The sequence below is a fragment of the Callithrix jacchus genome, chromosome 6, assembly GCF_049354715.1.
Source record: "Callithrix jacchus isolate 240 chromosome 6, calJac240_pri, whole genome shotgun sequence".
NCBI lineage: Eukaryota > Metazoa > Chordata > Mammalia > Primates > Cebidae > Callithrix > Callithrix jacchus.
In genome coordinates this window covers 131,859,775-131,886,936 of record NC_133507.1, presented here as the reverse complement: position 1 = coordinate 131,886,936, position 27,162 = coordinate 131,859,775, and the positions used below count along the sequence as shown (strand labels likewise).

General features: G+C 35.6%; 1 protein-coding gene across 6 annotated transcripts in view; it reads left to right on the top strand.

Annotated features, from left to right (window-relative positions):
• KANSL1L (KAT8 regulatory NSL complex subunit 1 like) overlaps nucleotides 1–27,162 on the top strand; it is a 148,766-nt gene that overhangs the window by 12,529 nt on the left and 109,075 nt on the right. For all 6 annotated transcript variants that reach the window (XM_078328422.1, XM_035305595.3, XM_078328423.1 and 3 more), the window contains exon 2: nucleotides 3,936–5,049. In XM_078328422.1, the coding sequence (XP_078184548.1) occupies nucleotides 3,965–5,049 (1,085 nt within the window). In that variant the 5' untranslated portion in view covers nucleotides 3,936–3,964. The remainder of the gene's footprint in view (nucleotides 1–3,935; nucleotides 5,050–27,162) is intronic.

Here is a 27,162-nt window from a genome sequence, read left to right as displayed (position 1 = left end):
AGATCACTCACATAGCTGCTGGTAGGCCTCAGATACTTTGCTGTATGTTGGTTGGAGACATAATTTCTTTACCATGTGGGTCTTTCCTGCTCACAACATGGCAGCTGGCTTTCCTGAATAAAAGAGGGTCGCCAGATGGAAGCCACAGCCAATCTAATCTCAGAAGTCATCTCATCACCTCTGCTACATTTTTATTAGAAGTGAGTCAGTAAATCCATTCCTTAATCTAGTAAAGGTTTATACATGGGCATGAATTCTAAGAGGGTGGAGATTATCAAGGTCATTTTGGACGCTGCCTATCATACCAGTAAGCCCTAGAGATCTCACCAGAGATTTTGTATATATGTTTTATTCTAGTTCTCTACCATAAATGGGCCTTAGCCACTTTTAATCTTTGCATTTTTCCCTTTCTCTTTTTGCTGTGAATTGTATTTATTAACTACTAATCTGCATATTTGGGTGTTTTTTTTTGTTTTGAAACAGGGTCTTGCCCTGTTACTCAAGCTGAAGTGCAGTGGCATGATCATTTTTTCGGTAGAGACTGGATTTCACCATGTTGCCATGGCTGGTCTCAAACTCCTGGGCACAAACGATCTACCTGCCTGCTTCAGCCTCTCAAAGTGCTGGGATTATAGGCATGAGCCACTGTGCCCAGCTATGTATATCTTTTTTTTTTTTTTTTTTTTTTAGAGACAGTGTCATGCTCCATTGCCCAGGCTGGAGGACAGTGTTGCAATCACAGTTCATTGCAGCCTCAATATCCAGGCTCAAGTGATTTTCCTGCCTCAGCCTCTCAAGTAGCTGGGACAGCTGGCACATGTCACCATGCCTAGCAAATGTTTTGCTATTTGTAGATAAGTGGTTTCCTTGTGTTGCCCAGCCTGGTCTCAAACTCCTGGGCTCAAGCGGTCCTTCCACCTTGACTTTCCGAAGTGCTTGCATTACAGGTATGAGCCACTGCACCTGGCCTCTTATCTCTATTGTTATGTTTAGCTTTCCTGTACCTTTATCCCGGGACTAAGATGAGCTCTCCTGCCTTGTGATATTTCACCTTCTGCCCCTGCTGCTAGCTAGTTTGATTATATTCATAGTACTCTGTTCAAACTTTTGAGAAGGAGAGGTGTATGTTGTGGAAGATAAAATTTTGTATCTTTTGAATATTGCTGTAACATCTACAAGAGCTATGATTAAAGCAGTTTCCCTCAAAGAAAAATGTAGACAGTAAATACTATTTTGAGTGTTTATTGATGAAAAGATACAGGTCTTTGAGTTGGTCAAGTAACAACTTGAATCTTGGAAGAAATTTCCTAATGCTAGCTTTTTTCAGAATTTTCTGTTTTTATAAAAGAAGAGTATAAACTGAAAAAGAAATCTTTTTTTTTTTTGCATTTAGGATAAATAGAAATCTATTTGCTTATTTTTGAGGCATTATCTAAAAGTATATAAATTTTGAGACATACAGAATTTGTTGGAAACATAGAAATCTATATGTTTTTGAGACATTATTTAATAAAGTATATACGTAAAAAGGCAAACATCTATAATTTTTTCTTTTTCTTTCTTTTTTTTTTTTTAAGACAGGGTTTCGCCATGTTGGTCAGGCTGGTCTTGAACTCCCGACCTCAGGTGATCCACCCACCGTGGCCTCCAATGTGCTTGGATTACAGACGTGAACCACCACTCCTGGCCAATTTTTTCATCCAGTATTAACAACCATTAATATTTATTCATTTTGCATTTATTCTTTTCCCCTCAAGTAATAAGATTTTGTAGATAAAATGCAAATCCCCTTAAACTATCACTTTTAGTTCTGTTTCATGGAACTTACTTGATGCAACTGCTGTTACAAGTTTGGTAGGTATTTTTCTGGTTCACTTTTTATTCTTGCAAACAGACACATATGTACACATATATATGATGTGGTTTTGTGTTAGTATTATATTTATATAGTATATATTTATATGGTACTATACTATATATATTTTACAGTGTTCTTTTTTTTTAAGTTGGTATTATTTTAAAGGTCTTTCCATATTGATACTTTGTCATTCTTTTTTAACTGCAATATAGTATTCCATCACATTTTATTAATTTTATTATCTAGTTTGTTATTGTTAGACATCTAGATTGTTTTGAAAGGATGTTTTGCTATTACAAACATTACTCTTTGGTACCTGTGACAAACACATTTTCTACACTGTGGTCCAATTACTGAACCAATTTATGATCTTAATAGATATGAGAAATCTTATTTACTCACACATGTATGTCATGTTTTTAGACTAAAAACATTTTTATCAATTTGGTGATTGGAAAACGGGGCTCTTGCTTTTTAATCTATATCCCCCTCATTACTAGTATGATTAAGTAAGTTTGTGTTTAATGACCATTTGGATGTCATCATCTGTGAAATGCCTGACTGTTCTATCTTTTGCTCATTTGTAGGAATTCCACCTGCAATCTTGATACTAATATTTGTCTGAAATATATGTTGCAAGTATTTTCTCTTAGTCTCTGATTTGCTTGTAACACTTTTTCATTATTACGTAGAAATTGCACTTTTATTTTCTTCTTGATCATTTTTGTTAGACTTTGCAAAGAATCAGCTTTTGGTTTGTGTCTTTAAGTAGGAATAAAGGAAGTAGAGTTATAACTAGCACCTGGGGACATACATTATGAGAGTGTGTCCATTTAAATGACTATCAACTATTATGTGTTGAAACATTGCATATCAAGGCTACAAAATACTAGGTATTTTTAAAAAGTTATAATTGGTAATGATGTAAAATTATTTTACTAACTATTCAAACTTCATAATTTTTAATGATACTGGATTGCCTTCTTCTGTGAATCATTATACAGTTTTATAATTTTGATAATATACAATGAAATTTGTTTAATTATGGGATTTATCTATAGCGGTTTTCTGGCATCGTCTCTGCTATTTTCTAGGCAGGAATAATGCCTTCTGATGCGTATCCATTCCTGAAAAGGGTAAAATTGCAGATATATTTTCAGGAGACATCGCATATTAGGCAAGCTTTTACTGTCCCATATTTTTAACAGCTGTGAAGTTATATGTTTTTGTTTTTAGTTCTGTTCAGGCAGGTCGTCTTTTTTTGTTTTTTGAGACAGAGTCTCACTCTGTTGCCAGGCTGGAGTGCATTGGCACAGTCTCTGCTCATTGCAACCTCTGCCTCCTGGGTTCAAGTGATTCTCCTGCCTCAGCTTCCCAAGTAGCTGGGATTACAGTCCCCCACCACCATGCCCAGCTAATTTTTAATTTTTTAGTAGAGACAGGATTTCACCATGTTGGCCAGGCTGATCTCGAACTCCTGACCTCAGGTGATCCACCCACCTCAGTATCCCAAAGTAAATACTGGGATATCCCAAAGTAAGTACAGGTGTGAGCCACCATGTACAGCCTCACTTAGGTCTTCTTACACGTTATTTATTATATTTTAGTTCTTGTTATTAATACCGTTCAGGTAGTGAAGATTAAATTCAGTAATAGAAGTTTAAAGCAATTTATTATATTTTATAAAGATAAGTAATCTTTATATTTGGCTGAAAGTATGCAATTGAATCACATTTTAAATTGTTAATACCAGACTCTAGGTTGGAATTTTTTTTCTTTTGACTGTCACTAAATGTCAAAAAATGAAATTCTGAGATGTAATTACATCCACAAATATTTGTTGAACACCTATTGTGTACTAGCAATATGTAGCTTTAATTGGAGTTTTGGCTATTAGACCCCCAGTCAGAGTGAAGAATAGCTTAATCTTGTTGAAGTAATGTTGGGAGTTGGTGGATGAAGGAGTTTTGTTTCTTTCATGTTTTAATTAGAAACATCGAAAATGTTGCCCTAAGAAAAAAGTATAAGCATAAAATTTTTCCTAGATATTTAACCATCTATTTTTACATTATTTTAGGTTTCCAATAATTATCTACAGGAATCGCCATGACCCCAGCTCTGAGGGAGGCAACAGCAAAGGGTATCAACTTTTCATGTTTGCCAAGTACCATGGAATCTGACAAGATGCTCTGCGTGGAAAGTCCAAGGACTGTAGATGAAAAGCTGAAGGGAGACACTTTTTCTCAGATGCTTGCATTTCCGACTCCTGAACATACTCTTAATACTAATTTTGTGAATTTAAAACATTTTGGCTCCCCTCAGTCTTCAAAACATTACCAGACCATTTTTTTAATGAGTCCTAATTCTACATTAAATAAATATAATGAGAATTCTAAACAAAAGAAATTAGGGGAGCCCAGTTGCAATAAGCTGAAAAACATACTGTATAATGGCAGCAGCATTCAGCTCAGTAAAATCTGTCTTTCTCATTCTGAAGAGTTCATCAAAAAGGAACCTCTATCAGATACCACAGGCCAGTGCATGAAAGATGTACAAATTATTTTGGATTCAAATATAACCAAAGACACTAATGTAGATAAAGTACAACTGCAAAACTGTAAATGGTTTCAAGAGAGTGCACTTTTGGATAAAGTTACTGATGCTGAGATTAAAAAGAGTTTATTGCACTATGCTCAAAAGAAAATTGTACCTGGCCACTCAAATGTGCCTATTAGTTCTTCAGCTGCTGAAAAAGAGGAGGAAGTAAATGCTCGTTTACTTCATTGTGTAAGCAAACAGAAAATTTTACTTAGCCAGGCTAGAAGAACTCAGAAACATTTGCAGATGCTCCTGGCAAGGCATGTTGTTAAGCACTATGGTCAGCAGATGAAATTTTCTATGAAACATCAACTCCCCAAAATGAAGACCTTTCATGAACCTACCACAATTTTGGGTAACAGTTTACCTAAATGCCCTGAAATTAAGCCAGAAGTTACATTGACTGCAGAGAATAAATTGTGGGATGATACAAAAAATGGCTTTGCACAGTGTACAGCTGCGGAAATCCAAAGATTTGCATTGTCTGCGACAGGGCTGTTGTCTCATGTTGAAGAGGGTCTGGATTCCGATGCAACTGATAGCAGCTCTGATGACGATTTGGATGAATATGCCATTAGAAAAAATGTGGCAGTGTAAGTGCAAAATTATTATTAGACTATTTTCTGTTTCATATATAGTAGCTAAAATCTTAGTTTCTAGGTATGTTGACAAGAAATAGATTTTCTAAAATATTAATGCCATAATTTTTTTTTTTGAGACAGGGTCTTGCTTTGTTGCCCAGGCTGGAATGCAGTGGCGTGATCTTGGCTCACTGCAACCTCTGCCTCCTGGGTTCAAGCAGTTCTCCTACCTAGCCTCTGAGTGCCTGGGATTATAGGCGTGTGCTACCATGCCTAATTTTTGTATTTTTAGTAGAGACAGGGTTTCACTATGTTGGTCAGGCTGGTCTTGAACTCCTGACCTTGTGATCCACCCACCTTGGCCTCCCAAAGTTCTGGGATTACAGATGTGAGCTACCGTGCATGGCTGCCATAATCTTTTATGTTATAAAATTTTTGGTGAAGTTTTAAAATATTTAATTTTTTTAACTATTGTTTGTCAGTATATGTATACTATTTAAAAATAGATTTACTCAACTATTCTATCTAGGAAAAACCCATACAGGAATAATAAAATTAATGAGCATAAATAAGCATTTTTTTAAATTCTTGAATAGAATAGGCTGTGGACAAAGCCTAATCTTCGCTTAAGTGATCTACCTAATATGTGTAGCTAACTAAAAAAATTTAGTCTGCACATAGGGAACCCTCATTGTGTTTGGGAGTGTATCACTTGAGAGTACATGTATGTTGACCATCTACTTTTTTTCCTTAACTCTCTACTCATAGCAGCTGTATTCATAGCTTTCATCATTGGCCTTTACCAACTCAGTCAGTTTTGGCTAGCTTAGTATAACCAAAACAAAACTATAATGTCAGCTGTAAGATATCTATTGAATGCTTATTCTGTGCTAGACATTAAGATTCAATGTGAGCAATGTAGTCACAACCTCTGCCTTTTTGGGCATGTACTTGAGAGAGAGGTATCTAGATATCAAAAAAATAAGAAGCAAAGAAAAATAGTTTATCACACTGTGATAACACTACAGACCCGCTCAGTCCAATAAAAACTTCTGAGATGATGGAAATCTTTTATATCTATGCCATCCAGTAGTCACTAGCCTTAATTGGATGTTAAACACTTGAGGTTTGGACAGTGATGCTGAGGAAATGAATTTTTAATTTTATTTAATTGACGTGATTTTAATTGAAATGGTCAAATAAAGCATAATTTTTAATCTAGCTTTCAGGGAATCTGTTATCGTCCAAACTGATGTGAATTACTGTTTGTATATATGGGATTTGGGGTGGGGGAGAAAGAAGTCTATCACACATGGATACGTACAGGGGAATAACACTCACTGGGGCTTTTTAAGGGGTGGAGTGTGGCAAGAGAGAGAGGGTCAGGAAAAATAACTTATGGATACTAGTCTTAAAACCTGGGTGATAAAATAATCTATATAACAGACCTGCATGACACGTTTATCTATGGTAACAAACCTGCACTTGGACCCCCGAACTTAAAAGTTAAAAAAAACTTTTTTAAATTCTCAAAAATAAATGAGACTTAATAGAATTGGAAGCCAAACACATTAATGTTTACCAATAAATAGAAGATCCGCATATTAGTTTTTATAGTGAGAAATAAAACATTAAAGTGAGCATTCTAGTCATTTAGTATTCTGATATCACTGTAGTGAAATTTATTTTCATGTGGAATTTATAGTAGTTAATGAGCACAGATTATTTTTCTGGCTGACATTGTGCTAGTAACTTAACATATGATATGTCATTTAATTCTTTCAACAACCCTAGCAGATAGTTGTTATCCTTATTTCACTTAAGAAACAGACTCAGCATGGGTTAAGTAACTTACCCATGGCCAAGTAAGTGGCAGATATAGGATTTTTCTCATATATACGATTCTAAACACAAGCTTATTCTGTTGTAACATGCTATTTTCTCAACATTGCATCACTGATACTTATAGCTACAAGAAGTATTAGGTGTATGTGTTTTGAAAGAACTCTGAAAATTTACCAATTTTTGTATATACAAATACTTATGAAGTATTTTAATAAAATTTAGTAGGCACATTTAGTAAATCAAGTATTTTTGTTGTTGTTGAGAAGAGCTAATGGAAGGATTTGTCTTTTTTAAACTAGAAACAGGAATAAGAAACTTTTGTGCTGGAAGTAGTGGCTCACGCCTGTAATCCCAGCACTTTGGGAGGCCCAGGCGGGCAGATCACTTGAGCCCAGTAGTTGGAGACAAGCCTGGGCAACATGGCAAAACCCCATCTATACAAAAAATATAATACAAAACTTAGCCTAGCATGGTGGCGTGCACCTGTAGTCCCAGTTACTTGGGAGGCTGAGGCAGGAGAATCGCTTGAACCCAGGAGGAGGAAGTTGTAGTGAGCCAGGTTGCACCCTTGAATGCCAGTGTGCATGATGGGAGTAAAACTCATATCAAAAAAAGAAAATTTTGTCATTTCAGACCATTTTGAACTATAATGTTATTTTCATTAGTAGTCTCTTCACTGATTTCCTATAGTACTTAGTCTGCCATACAGTTTATCATTAAATTGTGTTTTGTCCTATACAGTTTACTAATATATGTTATCTGTTAGTCTTAACCAGCTCCTATTAAGGGTAGACACCACTGTTTTTTACTTTGTGATAATTTCTTTTTTTTTTTTTTTTTGAGATGCAGTTTTCCTTTTGTTGCCCAGTCTGGAGTGCAGTGGTGCTATATTGGCTCACTGCAATCTCTGCCTCCTGGGTTCAAGTGATTCTCCTGCCTCAGCCTCTTGAGTAGCTGGGATTATAGACATGTGCCACCATGCCCGGCTAATTTTGTAATTTTAGTGGAGACAGGATTTCTCTATGTTGGTCAGGCTGGTCTTGAACTTCCAACCTCAGGTGATCTGCCCACCTTGGCCTTTCAAAATGCTGGGATTATAGGCGTGAGCCACCATGCCTGGCCACCTTTCTGTTACTACCTTTCTTTTTCCCATAATCAGCTAGAGGGGATTCAGGGACTCTAGATGTAAATTTTAAGAAAATGATAAATCTAAGAAATTTAATATCAGCTCATTAAGGTAGGCTTCTGGCCTCTTGCATTATTGACCTTTTAATATTACGATTGATGCCTTGGTTATTAAAGCCCCATCTGAATTTTTAGAGGTCAAATAAAGTTTAAGGTTAAACTCATCTGTTCTATACAAATCAATACTAAATTTAAGTGACAGCTCTTTATATTTGTTTCACTGAAATATTTGATAATTGTTTTGTTTTCATTTTTTTGGATTTTCCTTAATACTTGAAATCTATTCAACATTTCTTAATTTCATACATCTTCCCAAACATTAAATGTAAAATTTTGTTTTGAATATTTTTGTTAACACTAATAGATTTTTTGTGGGAAAGACTGTACTCAACATTATATTAATTTTGAAGTTGACTAAATATTGAGAACAAAGAACTTTAGTCGTATCTCTTGGTGTGATAAAGAGTTTCTGTTTTTTAAATTGGAATTAATCAGTTCTATCTTAGGTCATTAAATTCATTTTTAAAATATTCTTGTAAGTTTAGTTTATTTTTGTTATTTTCTTCTCTACATTTGTGGAAAGATTTTTCAAATCTAGATGAGTATTTTTAACGTATAAAGTTCAGAATTAAACTTTAAATGTAAAATAGCAAATAAACAGATGCATTTTGTGGTTCTAAATTTTTAAGTGACTGCTAATATGAATTTTAATTGTCTTTATTGAATATGTTGATTTCTCAACTTAAATCATAGGTCCAGAGTGGTAAACACTAAAGTCGACTTCAACTTAATTGTAAGCAACTTGAGTGTTAGTACTACTCTTATCATATAGCCTAGCATTGTCTTCTGTTTAATGATTATTGGTATTTGTTGAGTGAATGAATGACTATTTCTGTTTTTTTGTATATGTAGTTGTAAATATATAAGCATTGAGGATCGCAATCTGAAATTTCTCTCTTCTATATTTGGTTCTTTAAAATTTCATTGTGGAGTTGCATTGTTTTACTTGATGTTTTTTTCTGTTCCTTCCTTTGTTTCTAATATTAAACTGGCCACAAGATGTATCTTGTACATCATAGACCACCCCATGAATGTTTGATGACTGAATAAATGAAATATACCAAAATATGGGCATTTAAAAGTAACAATTTTATTACAATATAATGTTTACAATTTTTAAAGTTGATAAATAAAATGCATTATATGTACTTTAAAAATTAGAGATTTTAGAGGAATGGGGGCGGGAAAAAAATTTTAGATTTTATTATTATTATCTGTTTTCTGTTTTTCTTTGAGTTAATAGCCCTGATAGGAAAAACACATTTTGCTTTGATCAGAAAGTTAACTGGGAAGGAATATAGTTGTTTTAGAAAATTGGAAAGTACTCACGTTAGTCACTACAAGTACTATTGCTGTTTTAAATATATATTTGTCTTGACTCTTTTACTTTTCCTCCAAAAATATAAGCAATAAATTAGTTTATAATGATATTATGAATTGACTTTGATTCATAATGATATTACTAATTTACTTTAATAATAACATTTGGTTGAGAGGCTAATATGCATTTGAAGTAAAAAAAAGTAACTTTTCCTTTGGAATGCATAAAAGGTGCACTTTATGTTTTTTTGTAGGTTTCAGATATAGTTCTTACTGTAAGATGAATGGATTTTTTCTTCCAATGTTCTTTTTATTTGGTGAGGGAGCGCAGTCAGGTCCCTGAGCACTGAACTGGTTAAATGTGAGGTTATGTGGGTGGGTCACTGATAAAAATTGGCTACAATTATGTTATTTCTCATCTGGTAGAAGAGCCATAAAATTCTAGCATTTCTTTTCTTTTATTCCTGGGGAATGATGATCAGTTACATTTTTTTAGGCTGCATTTTGGAGAAAACAGATTTTGACACAGGCATGTTTTAATTCTCCAAGGTTGTAGAAAAGGAATAAATATGGCTCCTTGTCTTATTCCAGGAATCCTACCAGTATCTTCCAAATCACCCAATTGTTTCAAATGTTGGGGAAAAACAAATCCCACTATTTCCCTAAACTGGTCTTCGTATATTCAATTTTTTTTAACGTTTTTACTTAGATATGTAAATAAGCAGACTTAACTAAAGCAATTCTTTTTAACAGTTTTAGACATTCATCAAAGAAGAAAGGGGAATTGTTGATGTTTAGTAAGAGCTGTTGGGTGACTCTTTCCAGACTGAAAAATAGAAAATAATTTATTTTTTGCAGACCCATAGAAATGAATACTCATAGTTTTATTCTTGCTTTCCCGTTTTGCCAATGGAAAGGAAAATAACTGAAAAGCAAGGTGATCCAGTATTTCCCTTTGAGGAATTGGATAAATAGAAGTAGGAACTCACTGCCAAGATTCAAAGGGCAAAGAGACTGATAAGATCTCACTATTAATTACAAACAAGAGTAGCTTTATATTTGTATAATGTGGAGTTGACAAGCTGTTTTTGTATTTATTTATTTTTTTTCATTCCCTGCATGTCTGGCTTAGATGGGAGGAGTTGAATTTTGTTTTATTTTGCTTATAAGGAAAACAAAAAGTTGAGTGAATTGTAGGGAATTTGCAAATGATACTTAGATGAAGAACCTTTTCCTTTTTGTGGGAGAAGTGGAAGGGATGTAAAGGGCAGAAATTCAAAAGTGTACTTGTGAATGGACTAGTAGCTAAAAATGGTAAATAAATATTTATTTTTATTTTTAGAGACAAGGTCTCATTCTGTTGCCCAGGCTGGAGTACAGTGGCACAGTCATAGTTCACTATAATCTGAACTCTTCAGCTCAAGGGATTCGCCTGCATATGTGTGCCATCGTGTCTGGCTAAATTTTAAAAATTTTTTGTGGAGACAAGGTTTAGCTATGTTGCCTAGGATGGTCTTGAATTCCTGGCCTTAAGCTATCTTCCTTCCTTGGCCTCCCAAACTGCTGGAATCACAGCATGAGCTACCATGCCCAAGCAAGATACATTGTCTACTGTGGCATGTGGACATCTTTGAGGAAAGTAATATTTCAGTTAAAATGGCTCATTTGTTTTTAAAAAGGCTTTTTTGTTGTTGTTGTTAAAGTAACACGATGTTTAAAAGACTATATGTTGACCGGGCGCGGTGGCTCATGCCTATAATCCCAGCACTTTGGGAGGCCGAGGCGGGTGGATCACGAGGTCAAGAGATCGAGACCATCCTGGTCAACAAGGTGAAACCCCGTCTCTACTAAAAATACAAAAATTAGCTGGGCATGGTGGTGCGCACCTATAGTCCCAGCTACTTGGGAGGCTGAGGCAGGAGAATTGCTTAAACCCAGAAGGCGGAGGTTGCAGTGAGCCGAGATCACGCCATTGCACTCCAGTCTGGGTAACAACAGCGAAACTCTGTCTCAAAAAAAAAAAGGCTATATGTTTACTGGATTTTTTATCAGTATTGTTAAATTAGTTATGGCACAGCTGGGATGTTAGCCTGGATCTTCTAACTCCAAATTCAGGCTGTACTTCTGTATCTACAGACTTTAGCTGGCTTAGGCCAAAGTTAAACTGAGTCATTTTCAACACCCATGTCACCAAAAGAAAGCAGAAAAAATGGTGTTTTATTTATTTTAACTGCCAAAGGAAAATTAAGATATTACTGTAAAGTTGAAGTTTTTAATGTAAAAAAAGCATCAGCTTGCTTGTATATGTGTGAATTTCTTTAAATATTGCTATAAAATCAGTGAATCACAATCCTTTCTTCACTCCAGCACATCTGAGGATGACCAAGTAAATAACTGTTTTGATTACCTTGATTCTCACAGGCTGGGGAGAGGTGAAGAAACTCATCTTCTTGGACCATATTTCTTAGAAAACTACAGATGATCATAATATAACTTTTTTTGAGATTTGTATATAATATGTATCACTTAAAAGTTCTATATACCTTGATTTAAAAATAAACCACCTTCATAGATGAAACAGAGTGTCATATATATCCTATATGGCAAAAGCAGAATAGTAAAGCCCCTTTGCAGAAGTTATCTAAGTGTTAATTGTATTTATCAGGGAAAATGATCATCTTTGTTTTCCTAATTTTGACAAGCAAGCACAGCTCAGCATAGTGATACAAGTAAGTTAGTCAAGTAGGAGATACCAGTCTTCACTCCTGAACAAAAAATAACTAGACATCTTTCCATGAAAAAAAGTAGCCTTAGGAGGGTTCAAATGTTTAAGAATCTGCAGCAACACCATGGAGTGAACAAACAAAAATCCAGAGGATAACTGCAGAAAAAGAATAGCTGGGGAGACTGGCATACCTGAGACATCTGGAGATGGCTAAGAACAAAGAGGGGTGGGGGCTATCAGTATCAGCCTATGGTGGTTGCTACCATAGTCACCACTGGCCACAACATCAATAAATTTGCCACCGAGGTGATTAACAGCCATCACCATTGTGGATCCCCAGAGAAGAAGATGTGGTTGTACCCCCTATTCCCACCACTACCACCGAGAAGGAACTATTGTTCCAGAATTGGGATTACCACCCTCTCAACCCTGATATGAGCCGCAGACTTCAGAGCTCCAACTGCCCCATGCATGCCCACACACCAGGCCTTGGCTCCATGACCACATATTCACATTCCAGACTCTGAACCACCATGCACACTCTCACCTCAAACACAAGAGCAATCATGGCTGTGGACTAGCCTCAACCCAAGCCTTAGAGCCCAGGTTGCTTTGCATTGCTACTTTTTTGAGCATCTGTGCCTCTGACATCTGAGCTATCACCACAGTGTAGTAGCCCACTCCTTAGACCCCCGAACCTCTGTAATTGCTTGTGTGCCTATGCCTCAGAAACAAGAGCCAGCCTATATGGAATAATCTGTACCGTGGGCACTGTAGGTGTGGTTTCTTTGTGAAGCTACTTGTACCACAGTGAAGTCCATGCCGCAGACCCCAGAAACATTGTAGCTCTCTTTGTGCTGCTGCTTTTTATCTCAGTCCCCTGGTGGTTCCACAAGCAGTTGCATCTTGGACATTGTTACTAACATGAGAATGGGGGAACCTGTACTCTGGGTATGGGTGCCACCTCAGCCCCAGACCCTAGAGCCATGATTTCTACACATGCCTTTGCTCCAGAATCCAAATTATTGGCTGTTTCATGGATGCCTCATATGAGATACCATTGCTGCCACCACTGCAAATGCACCTGCAAGTCAGACCCAGGGCCAAGAGGGATTCCACTCGCCACATCTTACCTGGTAGGAGAAAAAGAGATCAAGAGGAACCCACCAGTCTTCATGACTGGAGCACCCAATAGCCTTTGCTGCTGCTGTGGACAGTGGCTGCTAAGCATCCCTGTAATCTTTGCCAGTGTCAACATCAGTTGATAGAGCTGTACAGAGATTACACTGCTATGCCCTTACTGGAGTCAGAATTGTCACACTGCACCCAACTGGTGTCCTTGCACCCACCTAAAGGAGAAGTTCTTTCCCCACTGAAACCAAAATATAAAGTCAGAAAGAGGTGACTGCTTCATCAAATATGCAGACATTAATGCAAAGTAACAAGCATCATGAAAAGCCAAAGAAGCATAACATCACCAAAGAACATGATAATTTCCTAGGAATTAACCCTAAAGAAATAGAAGATTTATGAATTTCTTGGCAAATAATTCAAAATGATTGTTTTAAGGAGGCTCAGTAAACTACCAGAGAACACAGAGGGGCAATTCAACAAAATCAGGAAAATAATTCTCAAGCAAAATGAGAAATGTAACAGAATGATGGAAATTATTTAAAAATAAAAGGTAACTAAGCAGAAATTCTGGAGCTGAAAATAAACTGAACAAAATGAAAAATGCAATAGAGAGCATCACCAGCAAAGTTAATCAAGCAGAAGAAAGAATCTATAAACTCAAAGACAGGTTATTTGAAAATATCCAGTCAGAGAAGAAAAAAGAAGGAAAAAGAGTGAAGAAAGCCTATGTGATTTATGGGATATCCTCAAGAGAGGCATAGCAAGAAACGAGAAGAGAGAAAGGGTAGAAAGTATTTTTAAAGAAATAATGGCTGAAAACTTCACAAATCTTGGGAGAGATTTTCATGTCCAGGTAAAGGAGGGTCAAAGGCCACCAGTCATTTTCAAACCAAAGACTACACTACAACATGTTATAGTCAAACTGTCAAAAATCACAGACTATTGAAAACAGCAAGAAAAAAATCTTCACACATGAGGAAATCCTCAGGAGGTTATCTGCACAATTCTAAGCAGAAACTTTGCAGGCCAGGAAAGTGTGGGATGATGTATTCAAAGTGCTAAAAATAAAAAACCTGCCAACCAAGAATACTTTATCCCGCAAAGCTGTCCTTCAGAAAGGTAGAGAGAAGACTTGCAGACAAACAAAATCTGGGAGTTCATCATTACTAGACCTGCCTTACAAGAAATGATAAAGACCTTCAGGCTGAAGAAAAATAATGCTAGTTAGTAACATGAAAACATATGAAAGTGTAAAACTCACTGGTAATAGTAAGAAAATAGTCAATTCAGTGCTGTGTAAATTGCTTATGTTTTTAGTATAATAAAAGACAAAGCTATTAAAAAGAGCTACAATAGTTTGTCATGGGATGCATAGCATAAAAAGAAGTAAATTGTGATATCAGAAACAATAGTAGGGGTATAAGTATAGAGATTTTATATATGAGACTGAAGTTATTATCAGCTTGAAATAGACTCCTATTTACTATGAGTTGTTCTTTCTTAAGCCTCATGGTAACTACAAAGAAAAACCTGTAGTAGATGTATAAAAGATGAAGAGAAGGGAATCAAGACATGCAATTACAGAAAATCGCCAAATTACAAAGGAAGACGGCAAGAGAGGAAGGAACAAAGGATCTGCAAAAAAAAAAAAAAACCCAGAAAACACTGAACACAATGGCAGTCATAAATCCTTACCTATCAACAATTGCCTTGCATATAAATAGATTAAATTATCCAATTGAAAGACATAGTCAATGAGTGTATTTTTTTTAAGACTCAGCTATATGTGACCTGTAAGAGACTCACTTCAAGTGTAAGGACACAGGCTAAAAGTGAAGAAATAAAATGTGGTATTCCATCCAAATGGGCACTAAAAGAGCAGGGATAGCTACATGTATATGAGAAAAATATACACTGTAAGTCAAAACATGTAAAAAGAGACAAAAAGGTAATTATTGATAAAGAGGCCAGTTTATTAAGAGGATACATTATAAACATACATGTAGCCAATATCAGAGTATCTAAATATATAAAGAAAGTACTAATATATCTGAAGGAAGAAATAGACTGCAATACAATAATAGTAGGGGACTTTAATACCCCACTTTCAATAATGGATAAATCATCCAGAGAGAAAATCAAAAGGACGCATTGGGCTGGAACTATAGTATAGACCAAATAGGCATAACAGAACATTCCATCCAACATCATCATACACATTGTTTTCAAGTGCATATGGAACATTCTTCAGGATAAATCATATGTTAGACCACAGAACAAATGTTAACAAACATGATTGAAGTCATATCAAGTATTTTTTCCAACCAAAATGGTATGAAATTAAAAATTAGTAACAGGAAGAATTTTGCAAAGTACACAAATCTGTGGAAATTAAACAAAATGCTCCTGAAAAGCCAATGGATCAGTGAATAAAATTAAAGAGAAATTTTAAAATATCTTGAGAGAAATGAAAATGGAAACACAGTATACCAAAACTTATGGGATGCAGCAAAAGGAGTTCTAATAAGGAAATTTGTAACAATAAACACCTACATTAAAAAAGTCATCTCAAACATTATACTTCAAGGAAGCAAAAAAAGTAGAGAAAACTAATCCCTCAAATTAGTACAAGGAAGGAAATAATGAAGATCAAAGCAGAAGATATTAGAAAAACAATAGAAAAGATCAATGAAACCAAGAATTGGGTTTTTTTTTTATTAAGTTTTTTTTTTTATTAAGTAATTTAATGATGATAGAACATGAAATTTCTTTAGACACAGTATTTTCAAGTTACATTTTTGCCTGGAGTACAGATACAAAATGGTACAAACTGTACCCTGAATTAAGCAAACAATGAAAAAATAAAAATTCTCCCAACCCAGGCTTCCACTGACCACTCCCACTTGCCTCAGACTATTTCTATTGGAGACATCTAGTGAAATCTCTAATGGCCTGTGGGAAGATTCCTGACAGCAGGCTAGTTTCCAGGCACTGAGCATGGGACTGAAGGCTCTGAAGCAGTTTAACTCCTGTGGAAAGCCAGTCCCATTTCTATTTTGCTTCAATCCAGGCCTGGTCAGATAAAAGCACCACTCAGTAGCTACTGACCATTTAAGTATGCGGGAGAATTGGGTTTTTTTAAAAGATAAGCAAAATTGACAAGTCTTAGCTAGAGTAAGAAATAAAAAAAGATCCACATATATAACCAGAAATGAAAAAGGAGACATTACAGCTGATACTACAGAAATATAATGGATCATAAGAGCTAGTATGAACATCTCTATGCCAAGAAATTGGATAACCTAGAAATGGATATTTCCTAGACACACAGAATCTAACAAGAATCATGAAATAGAAAATTGGAACTAACCAATAACAAGTAAAGAGATTAAAACAGTAGTAAAGTCCTCCATCAAAGGAAAGTCCAGGACCTGATGACTTCACTGTACTTCTCAAACTCTTAAAAAAAAATTGTAGGGGAGGGAACATTTTCAAAGTTATTTTGTGAGGCCAGCATTACTCTGATACCAAAGCCAGAAAAGGATACTGTAAGAAAAGAAAAAAAAGGATTATAGACCAATTCTCTTTCTGACTATCCTCCCCAAAATACTCACACACTGATTTCACTACACATTAAAAGGATCATTCACCACAGTCCAGTGGAATTTATTCCTGGGAAGCAAGGATATTTCCACATATATTAATCAATAAATAGGATATACCACATTAACAGAATGAAGGACAAAAAACATATTCTTAATACATTTGCAGAAAAAGCATTTGACAGAATTCAACATCGTTTCATGATAAGACTCTCAACAAATTAGGTATCAAAGGAATGTACCTCTACCAATAAAGACCATGTATGATAAGTTCACAGTTAACATCCTATTTAGTGGCAAAAACTTGAAACCTTTATCTCTAAGACCATTTCAGTCTGGGCTGCTAAAAGAAAATACCTTAGACTCAGCAACTTATTGACAACAAATTTTTTAAGGTCTGGAGGCTAATAAGTCCAAGTCCAAGTTGTCAGCAGATTCAGTGTTGAGCGAGGGCTTGTTCTTTGCTTCACTTTGGCATCTTCTCCCTCTGACCTGATATGGTGGACAGGGAGAACAAGCTTCCTCAGGCCTCTTTTATAAGGCTGTTACTCATGATAAAGGTGGAGCCTAATCACCTAAATATCTCCAAAGGCCCAACCTCTTTAGGCCACCACATTGGGAATTAAGTTTTAACATGTAAATTTTGAGGACTGTTCAGATCGTAGCACCTACTCTGACCAATCTATTCACCATAGTACTGGAATTCCTAGCCAGGTTAGTTAAGCATAAACATAAATAAGAGAGAAGAGGGAAGGGAAGGGAAGAAGGAAGGAAAAAGAAAAATGGAAGGAGGAAAAGAGAGAGAGAGGAAAGAAAAGAAAGGAAAGAAAAAAATGCATCCAAATCAGGGAAAGGAAGAAGTTAAATTTTTTCTGCAGATGACAGAGATAGAAAACCATAAAGACTCCATCAAAACAATGTTAGAAATAAATTAATTAGAGTTAATATAAAATCAATCTACAAAGATCTGTAGTATTTCTATTCAGCTGTCTGAAAAAGTAATCAAGAAAACCATCTTAAAATGGCAAAATACATGAGAATAAATTTAACCATGGTGGTGAAAGATCTGTATACCAACAACTAAACATTGATGAAAAAATTGAAAAAGACACAAATAAGTGGAAAAACATCCTGTGTTTGTGGATTGTGGAGGAATTGTTAAAATGTCCATACTACCCAAAGCAATCTACAAATTCCATATAGTCATTATCAAAATTCCACTGGCATTTTCCATAGAAATGGGAAAAAATTCTAAAATTTGTATAAAACTTGCCAAGACCCCAAGAGCCAAAGCAGTCTTGAGCAAAAAGAACAAAGCTGGTGGCACCATATTACCTGACTTCAAAATATATTAACAAAACTATAATAATCTAAACAGCATGCTACTGGAGTTAGAAATAGACACATATGCCTATGGAACAGAATAGAGAGCCTAGAAATAAATCCATGCATTTGTGACCAATTATTCTTTAACAAGAATAATTGCCAAGAGCACACAATGAGGAAGGGAGTCTTTTCAACAGTGTTGGGAAAATTGGTTATCTACATATCAAAGAATGAAATTTGACCCTTATCTTGCCCCATATTCCCAAATCAACTTGAAGTGATTAAAGACTTCAACATAAGACCTGAAACTGTGAAATTACAAGAATAAAGCAGAAAAACCTTCTCAACATTGGTGTTGGCAAATGTTTTTTGGATATGAACTCCTAAGCACAGGGAACAAAAACAAAAATAGACAAATAATAATTGCATCAAACTGAAAAGGTTTCACACAGCAAAAGAAACAGCAGAGTGAAGAGACACCTATGGAATGGGAGAAAATACTTGCAAACTATATATCTGAAAAGGGGAAATTTCCAAAGCCATGTGGAAGTTAAACAACTCAATAGTAAGAAAACAAATAAGCTGATTTAAAAATGGTCAAAGGGGCCAGGGAGGTGAAGGCCGGTGGATCAGTTGAGCTCAGGAATTTGAGACCAGCGTGGGCAGCATGTCAAAACCCTGTCTCTACAAAAAAATACAAAAATTAGTCAGGCATGTTGGTATGCACCTGCAGTTTTAGCTACTTGGGAGACTGAGATGGGAAGATGACTTGAGCCCAGGAGGTCGAGGATGCAGTGAGCCAAGATTGCACCACTGCACTCCAGTCTGGATGACAGAGTGAGACCCTGCCTCAAAAAAAAAAAAAAAGAAAGAAATAAAGAAAATAAATGGGCAAATGATCTGAATAGACATGTACTTTTTTTCCAAAGATGATATGCAAATGGCCAACAGGTAGATGAGAAAGTGCGCAACATCGCTAATCATCAGGAAAATACCAATTAAAACTACAATGAGATACCATCTCACACCTATTAGAAAGGCTATTGCAAGAAAGACAAAAAATAACAAATATTGGAGAGGATATAGATAAAACTGTGGGAATGTAAATAAGTATACAGATATTACAGAAAATGGTAAGGAGGTTTCTCTGGAAATTTAAAATAGAATTACCATATTACCCGACAATCCTACTTCTGGGTATATATCCAAAGGAAATTAAATCAGTATGTTGAATTGCTAACTGGACTCTTCATGTTGATACTCATTTACAATGGCCAAAGTATGCAATCAACCTGTGACCAGTGGCAGATGAATGGATAAGGAAAATGTAGTGTGTGTAGGTATGGATGTCAGTTAGGAGAAATAAGTTCTGAAGATTGTCAGCATGGTGACGGTAGTTTATAGTAACATACTGTATTGAGTCCCTGACTTATGATGGCTCAACTTACAATTTTTCAACTTTAAGATGGGTTTATTGAGACAATTCAATGCATTTCTTTGTTTTTTATTTTGTTTTGTTTTGTTTTTTTTGAGTTGGAGTCTTGCTCTGTTGCCCAGGTTGGAGTGCAGTGGCATGACTTTGGCTCACTGCAACCTCCACCTCCCAGGTTCAAGCAATTCTCCTTCCTCAGCCTCCCCGGTAGCTGGGATTACAGGCACCTGACACCACACCTGGCTAATTTTTGTATTTTTAGTAGAGACAGGATTTCACCATGTTGGCCAGGCTGGTTTTGAGCTCCTGACCTTAGTTGATCCACCTGCCTCAGCCTCCCAAAATACTGGGATTGCAGGAATGAGCCACTGTGCCCTGCCAATTCAATGCATTTCAACTTATGATATTTTCAATGTTCTTACCATAAAAAATGTTAAATAGAAAAAGTATATGAGGTGATGGATATGTTAAATAGCATGGCTTAATCTTATACAATGTGTACATATATGACAGCATCACGTTAATAAATATATAAATATATATACACCATAAATATGTACTATTATTGTTATTTGAACCTTAGTAAAGCTAAAAAATATTTTTTAAAAAGCATGAGTCCCCATGTTAAGCTTCCTTAGACAAATCTAAATACTACAAATTGTTTATTTCTGAGAGTGGTTTTTTGTAGAATTGATATCATTAACTTTTTTTAATACTTTCATATTTTATTTTAGATTTATGGGGTACATATGCAGCCTTGCTACATGTATATATTCTGTGATGCTGAAGTTTGGGGTCTGACTGATCCCATCGTCCAGGTAGTGAGCATATTACACAACAGCCAGTTTTTAAACCCTTACCCAGCCGGGCGCGGTGGCTCACGCCTGTAATCTCAGCACTTTGGGAGGCCGAGGGATCACGAGGGCAAGCGATCGAAACCATCCTGGTCACCATTGTGAAACCCCGTCTCTACTAAAAATACAAAAAATTAGCTGGGCATGGTGGCGCATGCCTGTAATCCCAGCTACTCAGGAGGCTGAGGCAGGAGAATTGCCTGAACCCAGGAGGCAGAGGTTGCGGTGAGCTGAGATCGCGCCACTGCACTCCAGCTTGGGTAACAAGAGTGAAACTCTGTCTCAAAAAAAAAATAAATAAATAAATAAACCCTTACCCACCTCCCTTCCTTTCCCCTCCGTTAGTCCCAGTGTCTATTGTTGCCATCTTTATATCTGTGTTTACCCAATATTTAGCCCCCACTTACAAGTGAGAACATGCAGTATTTGGCTTTCTGTTACTGTGATTAGCACTGTTTTTAAAAACAAAATAAATTTTTATATCTGCAAAAGTAAAACACAGCTCACAAAAATTAGTACTTTCAAGGTAACATGTGTCTTGGATTCTAAAATGCATATTTTTATCATATTTTAGTGTTTCTAATAGTGAGATGAACCTTATAAAGATATGTACATTTTTTCTGTTGTTATTGTTTTGAGTCAGTGTCTCAGTCTATTACCCGGGGTGGAGTGCAGTGATACAATCATGGCTCACTGCAGCCTCAACGTCCCAGGCTCAAGTGATTTTCCCACATCAAACTCCTATGTATCTGGGACTACAGGTATGCACCATCATGCCTGGCTAAGTTTTGTATTTTTTGTAGAGACAGGTTTTTGCTGTGCTGCCTAGTCTGGTCTCAAACTCCTGAGCTCAAATGATCTGCCTGCCTTGGCCTCCCAAAGTGCTGGTATTACAAGCATGAGCCACTGTGCCTGGCCAGATGTATAACAATTAATATTATATTATTTTCTCATCCCAGGGAATTATGTTATGAAATTGATGGTATTTCTTAAAATTTATGGCATCTTAGCACTAAAGAAATGTAATGTTTCAAATTTATGCATGTAAGCATCAGGATCATTTAAAATAACATATTGCATAATATTTTTAAGATTGTCAAAAATATTTTTCATTGAATGCCTAGTGATATTTTTTAAACATATGTAGTTTGTTCTGTTACAGCATTTTAAAATGTAAATTTTTGTGAGTATTTGACATTTAGGGGAATGATGTCAATATAATGTAGTATATCCACAGTGTAGGTTGTTTCTAGATTACTTCAAACATGTTAATGTTTTGAAATGATCAAGGTCAAGCTTTTCCCAACTAAAGAGGAATTCTTAGCAGTGTCTGAAGATCTAAACAAAATGCTAAAAATCCCTATAGAAATATCCTCCTATAGCTCAATAAGTTGCTGGTTTATTGGCTATATATTTTTTAATGTTGACTAAGCTTTAGAGACATTTTACTTGTGTTAAAAAGAAATGGATTAGTGAAAAAAGGCTGTCTCTAGGAGATATTTTTAATTTTTAAATTAAAATTAAATTAAACTGGTTTCCATTAGAACCAAATTCTTCAAAGAGACAAGTCACAAAAAGAAGCATGAGACCCAGACTCATATTTAAAGTTTGAGACCAGCTTTAAATGTGAACTGTTTTATTGTAGGTATAAATGCCAATGGAAACTTTCAATTTTTATAATAATCATTATTGTTTTGTTAGGGCTCAGATTTAAAATTTCCTTGGGTATTGTGTGGTCTGGCACTAACTATTTTCACAGTAAGTCCAGCTGTTTTTATTTTGCAAAACATGAAGTTATACAGAAGCACATATATAGTGTTAGAATAGGAATGCCTGTACTTGATTCTGGCTTAGTAGTGGTCATCTTTTTGATTAACAAGGGTAGTTTTAATTTTTATCCTTTTTTTTTTTTCTGGGCCCATTATAGTGTTTGGCAGGCCTATCACTAACTCATTTGTATGCATTAGGAAAAGGTTTTCCTTCCACTGAGCAGATTTAGGTTTTTAATTGCAGGGTTTGGAGTACAGGACTCTTGCTGGATTTTACTTGTCCCTTCATCCAGGCCCCTGTGCAGTTTAGTCTGAAAACACTACGTGGTTGCCTGGCTTCCTGAACCAAAGTGACACATGCACACACATACAGACACAATGCTTACTGAACAGTGAAATTGTTTCTTTAGCAAATAAATATTTTGATTGGTTTAAAATTTATTTACAGTATTTCCTTTTAAAAATATGTCCTTATTTGTCAATGTTTGATGTTACACAAGGATTTTACAAACTTTAAGGCTATTTTACAGGCTGTAACTTTCAAAATCCTTTCCATACGAGAGAAAACAGGTGGTAGCGATGGAGTGCATAAGTATTTCTCAGTGTCTCCTTTTTTTCCTTGGGGAGTGGGCAGATTGATAATAAGAGAACTAGACTAAATTCTTCCATTAATATATGAGTTATTTTAAATTAATACTGAAAATTTCAGTTTAGGCAGTTGACACTAGGTTCTGCCAGAGTTCTAGGCAGAATTGCATAATATCTCAAGATGTGTTTACTCCATTCTTCCTTTTTGGAACACTTTTTATGTTCCAATCTCAAATAGTCCTTGGACATCTTAAACTACACCTTTTAATGTGGTTTATCTTCATGCCTGAATTCCTAGAGGTCACAACTGTATACTTACTTTATTGTTTTTGTTTTTTGTTTACTTCATGAATGTCTGTGCATATGTGTGTCTATACTGTGTGTGTACAACTTGTTGTTAAGAGTATTTAAGTTACTACATGTCAATAAGGCTCATCTTAAGGACATTGAACATTTTAAATGAGAACTTGTTAACACAAATGATCCTAATAGCATGAAATGTTTTCGAGGGAAGAATATGTTATTTAAGGTATATGTTAAGCTGTCCTCAACATAAATATATAGAATTTATTTTTCTCTCATTTAACAGTTAGATATGCTTTACAGGATTTAGCAGAGACCTGTTAGCTTTGCTCTTCCTAAGGATGTTGCCCTTGTCTGCATTGTTGAGAGTCACTGGGACTTCATTTCATTTCCATATTCAGTCATTTTTTCACTGGTACTTCATTTCATTTCCGTATTCAGTCATTTTTAACAGTAAACCCAATAATTTATAATGGCCTGACCTAAAAGTTGTGCACATAATTTTGGCTCATGTTTTATTTTCAAGGACTTTGTTGTATAGTCAGACCTAATTGCAAGTAAGGTTGGGAAAGAAGGTCTGTAAGCTGAACTGCTGAGGGCTCAACTGAAACTCCAGGAGTTCTATTATCCAAAACATATAGGAGGATGGATATTAGGGGAAAACAAGAAGTCTGTTCAGTTTGCCTCTTTGGCTACCTAGATGTCCACGTACCTCTTTCTCATTCATAAAACATACCAACTTCTCAAGGATGATAATCCAAGTTACATTCAGTGGGTGAAGTAAAGTCCTGTATATCAGGTTTGTCTGTAGTTCATCATGATGTAGTGACCAATAAACTAATAGACAATTCCCTAATTTTCCTGACCTCTTGCTTTTTGTATAATGGTATAGGAACAAGGAAAATTACCACTGGGAAAAAAAAGAATGGGCCACACATGATAGTTCCTGGTCCTTACAATAATAGACATCTTGCTTTGGCAGTGGAATAAGGTCTTGCTAGGACCTTAATTTTGCTTTCTGAGATATACTACCTTGCCATTTGTTCTTCTTAGTCTCTCACTTTGCTCTTTGGGAATTATTCTTTCTCCATGATTCTTTGTGACTGTATCTCACATGGGTGTTAGTGTACTGTTATTGGAGACACCACTGCATTCTCACCCTGCTTTCTATTGGTGCAGACTGAGCTCCCAGGGGTAGCCTCTGTTAGGCTTGTGTTTTTATTTTGCTAATTGAGTTCCCTTTGAAATGTAGGTTTCCATTCTATTTTCTTTCTGTCAGTTATATGTGAAAGTACCACAGCCAAAGATCTCATTTGGTCATACTTGTTAAGCCTACACACTTATTAATTTACTAGTTATTTTCCTCAGACTATCTGCCTCTCCCTCAATCTGATAACTGCCTTAGTGTAATGGCTGATCCACACATGCTCTAACAAAGCTTTAAGCTAAAATTTGTGAAGTTGAACAGCAAGTAATATAATAACTTGTCGGAACAAAATTGATCACTCTTTAAGGAAGACTACAAAATCAACACATTCAACAACATAATATTTAGTATATATATTTATATAAAACCAACTACTAAACGTGTGTCATGTATGTGTGTGTGTATGTGTGTGTGTACATACATGTATTCAACTATTAGGCATGCAAAGAAGCAGAGAAAAATCATTAATGGAACTGATCTGGAAATGACAGAGATCATGAAATCAGTTGGCAAAGTGTTTAAAATATCTATTGTAAATGTGCTCAAGGACCTAAAAGGAAAATATGAACATAATAAAAGAAATGGAACATATAAAGAACCATTGCATTTTCAGAAGCTAAAACTATCTGAAATGAAAATGACTTCAGCTAACAAGAGAATAGACATTCAGAAGACGTGGTTAATAAATAAAAATCACTGCTGACTTCTCAATAGAAGGTACATAATCCAGAAAAAGGAATGATATATTTAAAGTGCTGAAAGGTGGGGGAAAAATTCTAAAATCTCTGCCCACTGAAATATCTTAAACAGACAAAATGACATTTCCAAATAAGCAAAAGTAGAGCGAAGTTGTCAGTATACATGCACTAAAGAAATTTTAAAAGATGATCTTCAGGCTGAAGGAAAATCATACTGGGTAAAACTGAGATTTACATAAATGAAAAAAGAAATGTTAAGAAACGGTAAATATGTGGGTCTGAAATATGTAGAAATTAAATCACACATTTCCAAATAACTCATGGATGAAGAAGTCACAAGAGAAACTATAAAATGTTTTGAACTGAATAATATTAGAAACATGACATATCAGAATTTGAGGGATGCAGCTACTAAATTACTGAAGCAATGCTGTGTGGCTATAAATGTTTATATTAGGAAAGGCAAATAGTATAGTCAGTGGTCTAAATCTCCTACTTAAGAACCAATAAAAATAATACTAAATTAAGCCCAAAGCAAATAGAAGGAAAAGATGATGATTAAGAGTGAACATTCATGAAATATAAAACAGGAAAACAAGAGAATTATAAACTTCTAGCAATATTATTCAGAATACTAATAGAAAGAAGGAAAAATATCACTATAGATGTTCCAGCATTATGGAATAATTGAGGAATACAAATTGTTCTCTGTATTCCCAGGTTCTGTATCTGTGTATCAACTATGAATGGAAATAGTAAAGAAAAATATAACAATGCAATAATAAAAAATATGAATCAAAAAGCATAACCACTTACATTGCATTATTATAAGCAATCTAGAAATTATTTAAAGTATATAAATGTGTGTAGTTTATATGCACATGTACATCATTTTATATAAAGGACTTGACCATTTTCACAGATTTTGGTATCCTCAGGAGGTCCTGGAACCAATCCTCCATGGATACTGAGGGACGACTGTATTATGAACAACTACATGCCAATAAATTTAACAATTTAGGCTAAGTAGGCTAATTGCTTAAAAAACACAAGTGACCAAAACTGACACAAAGAGAAATAGAAAACCTGAAAAGCCTTACATTAAAGAGACTTTAATAATTATAAACTTTCCCACATAGAAAACCTGTGGCCCAGATGGCTTCACTGATTAACTTCACTGATTCCTTCACTGAAGGAATAAATTATTCCAGTCCTACATAAACTTCAGAAAATCAAGGAGGAGGGAACACTTCTCATTTTTTGAGGGTAGCATTAGCTTGATTCCAAAACCAAAGATGACAAGAAAACAGCAGATTCATATCTTCTTTGACTATAGAAGCAAAAAAAAATCCTAAATGAAATAGCTTTTTTTTTTTTTTCTTTTTGAGATGGAGTCTCTGTTGCCCAGGCTGGAGTGCAGTGGCGCGATCTTGGCTCACTGCAACCTCCGCCTCCCAGGTTCAAGCAATTCTCTGCCTCAGCCTTCCGTGTAGCTGGGATTACAGGGGCCCACCACCACACTCAGCTAAGTTTTTTGTATTTTTAGTAGAGATGGGGTTTCACCATCTTGGCCAGGCTGGTCTTGAACACCTGACCTTGTCATCCACCCACCTTGGCCTCCTAAAGTTCTGGGATTACAGGCGTGAGCTACCATGCCTGGCCTTGAAATAGCAAATAGGGTCTAGCAAACTATAAAAATTTATAATGACCAAATGAGCTCATACCAGGAGGTCAAAACAGAGATGTAAGTTTGTGATGTCTACAAGTAGTGCCAAGCGAAACTGCATTCAAAACCACTTAATTTAAACAGCTTGTACTCATTTCCTTTAGTAAGTTAACTGGCGGCTGCAGGCAAGCAAGGATGGGAATTGAAGGCATAATGCTACCTTTCTGGGGAATTAGTGATCTCACTATCCAGGTTGTTTCTACTCACCAATGTCTGATCTTTTCTAAAGATAGGGACCCCACATAATGGCCAGCATGTGGTGGTCTGTGATCAGTTTTGCACACTCTAGAAGGATTGAGGGAGTCAATGGCACACCAGTCTTATATGCTAACTGGGGAGTTAGGACACTCT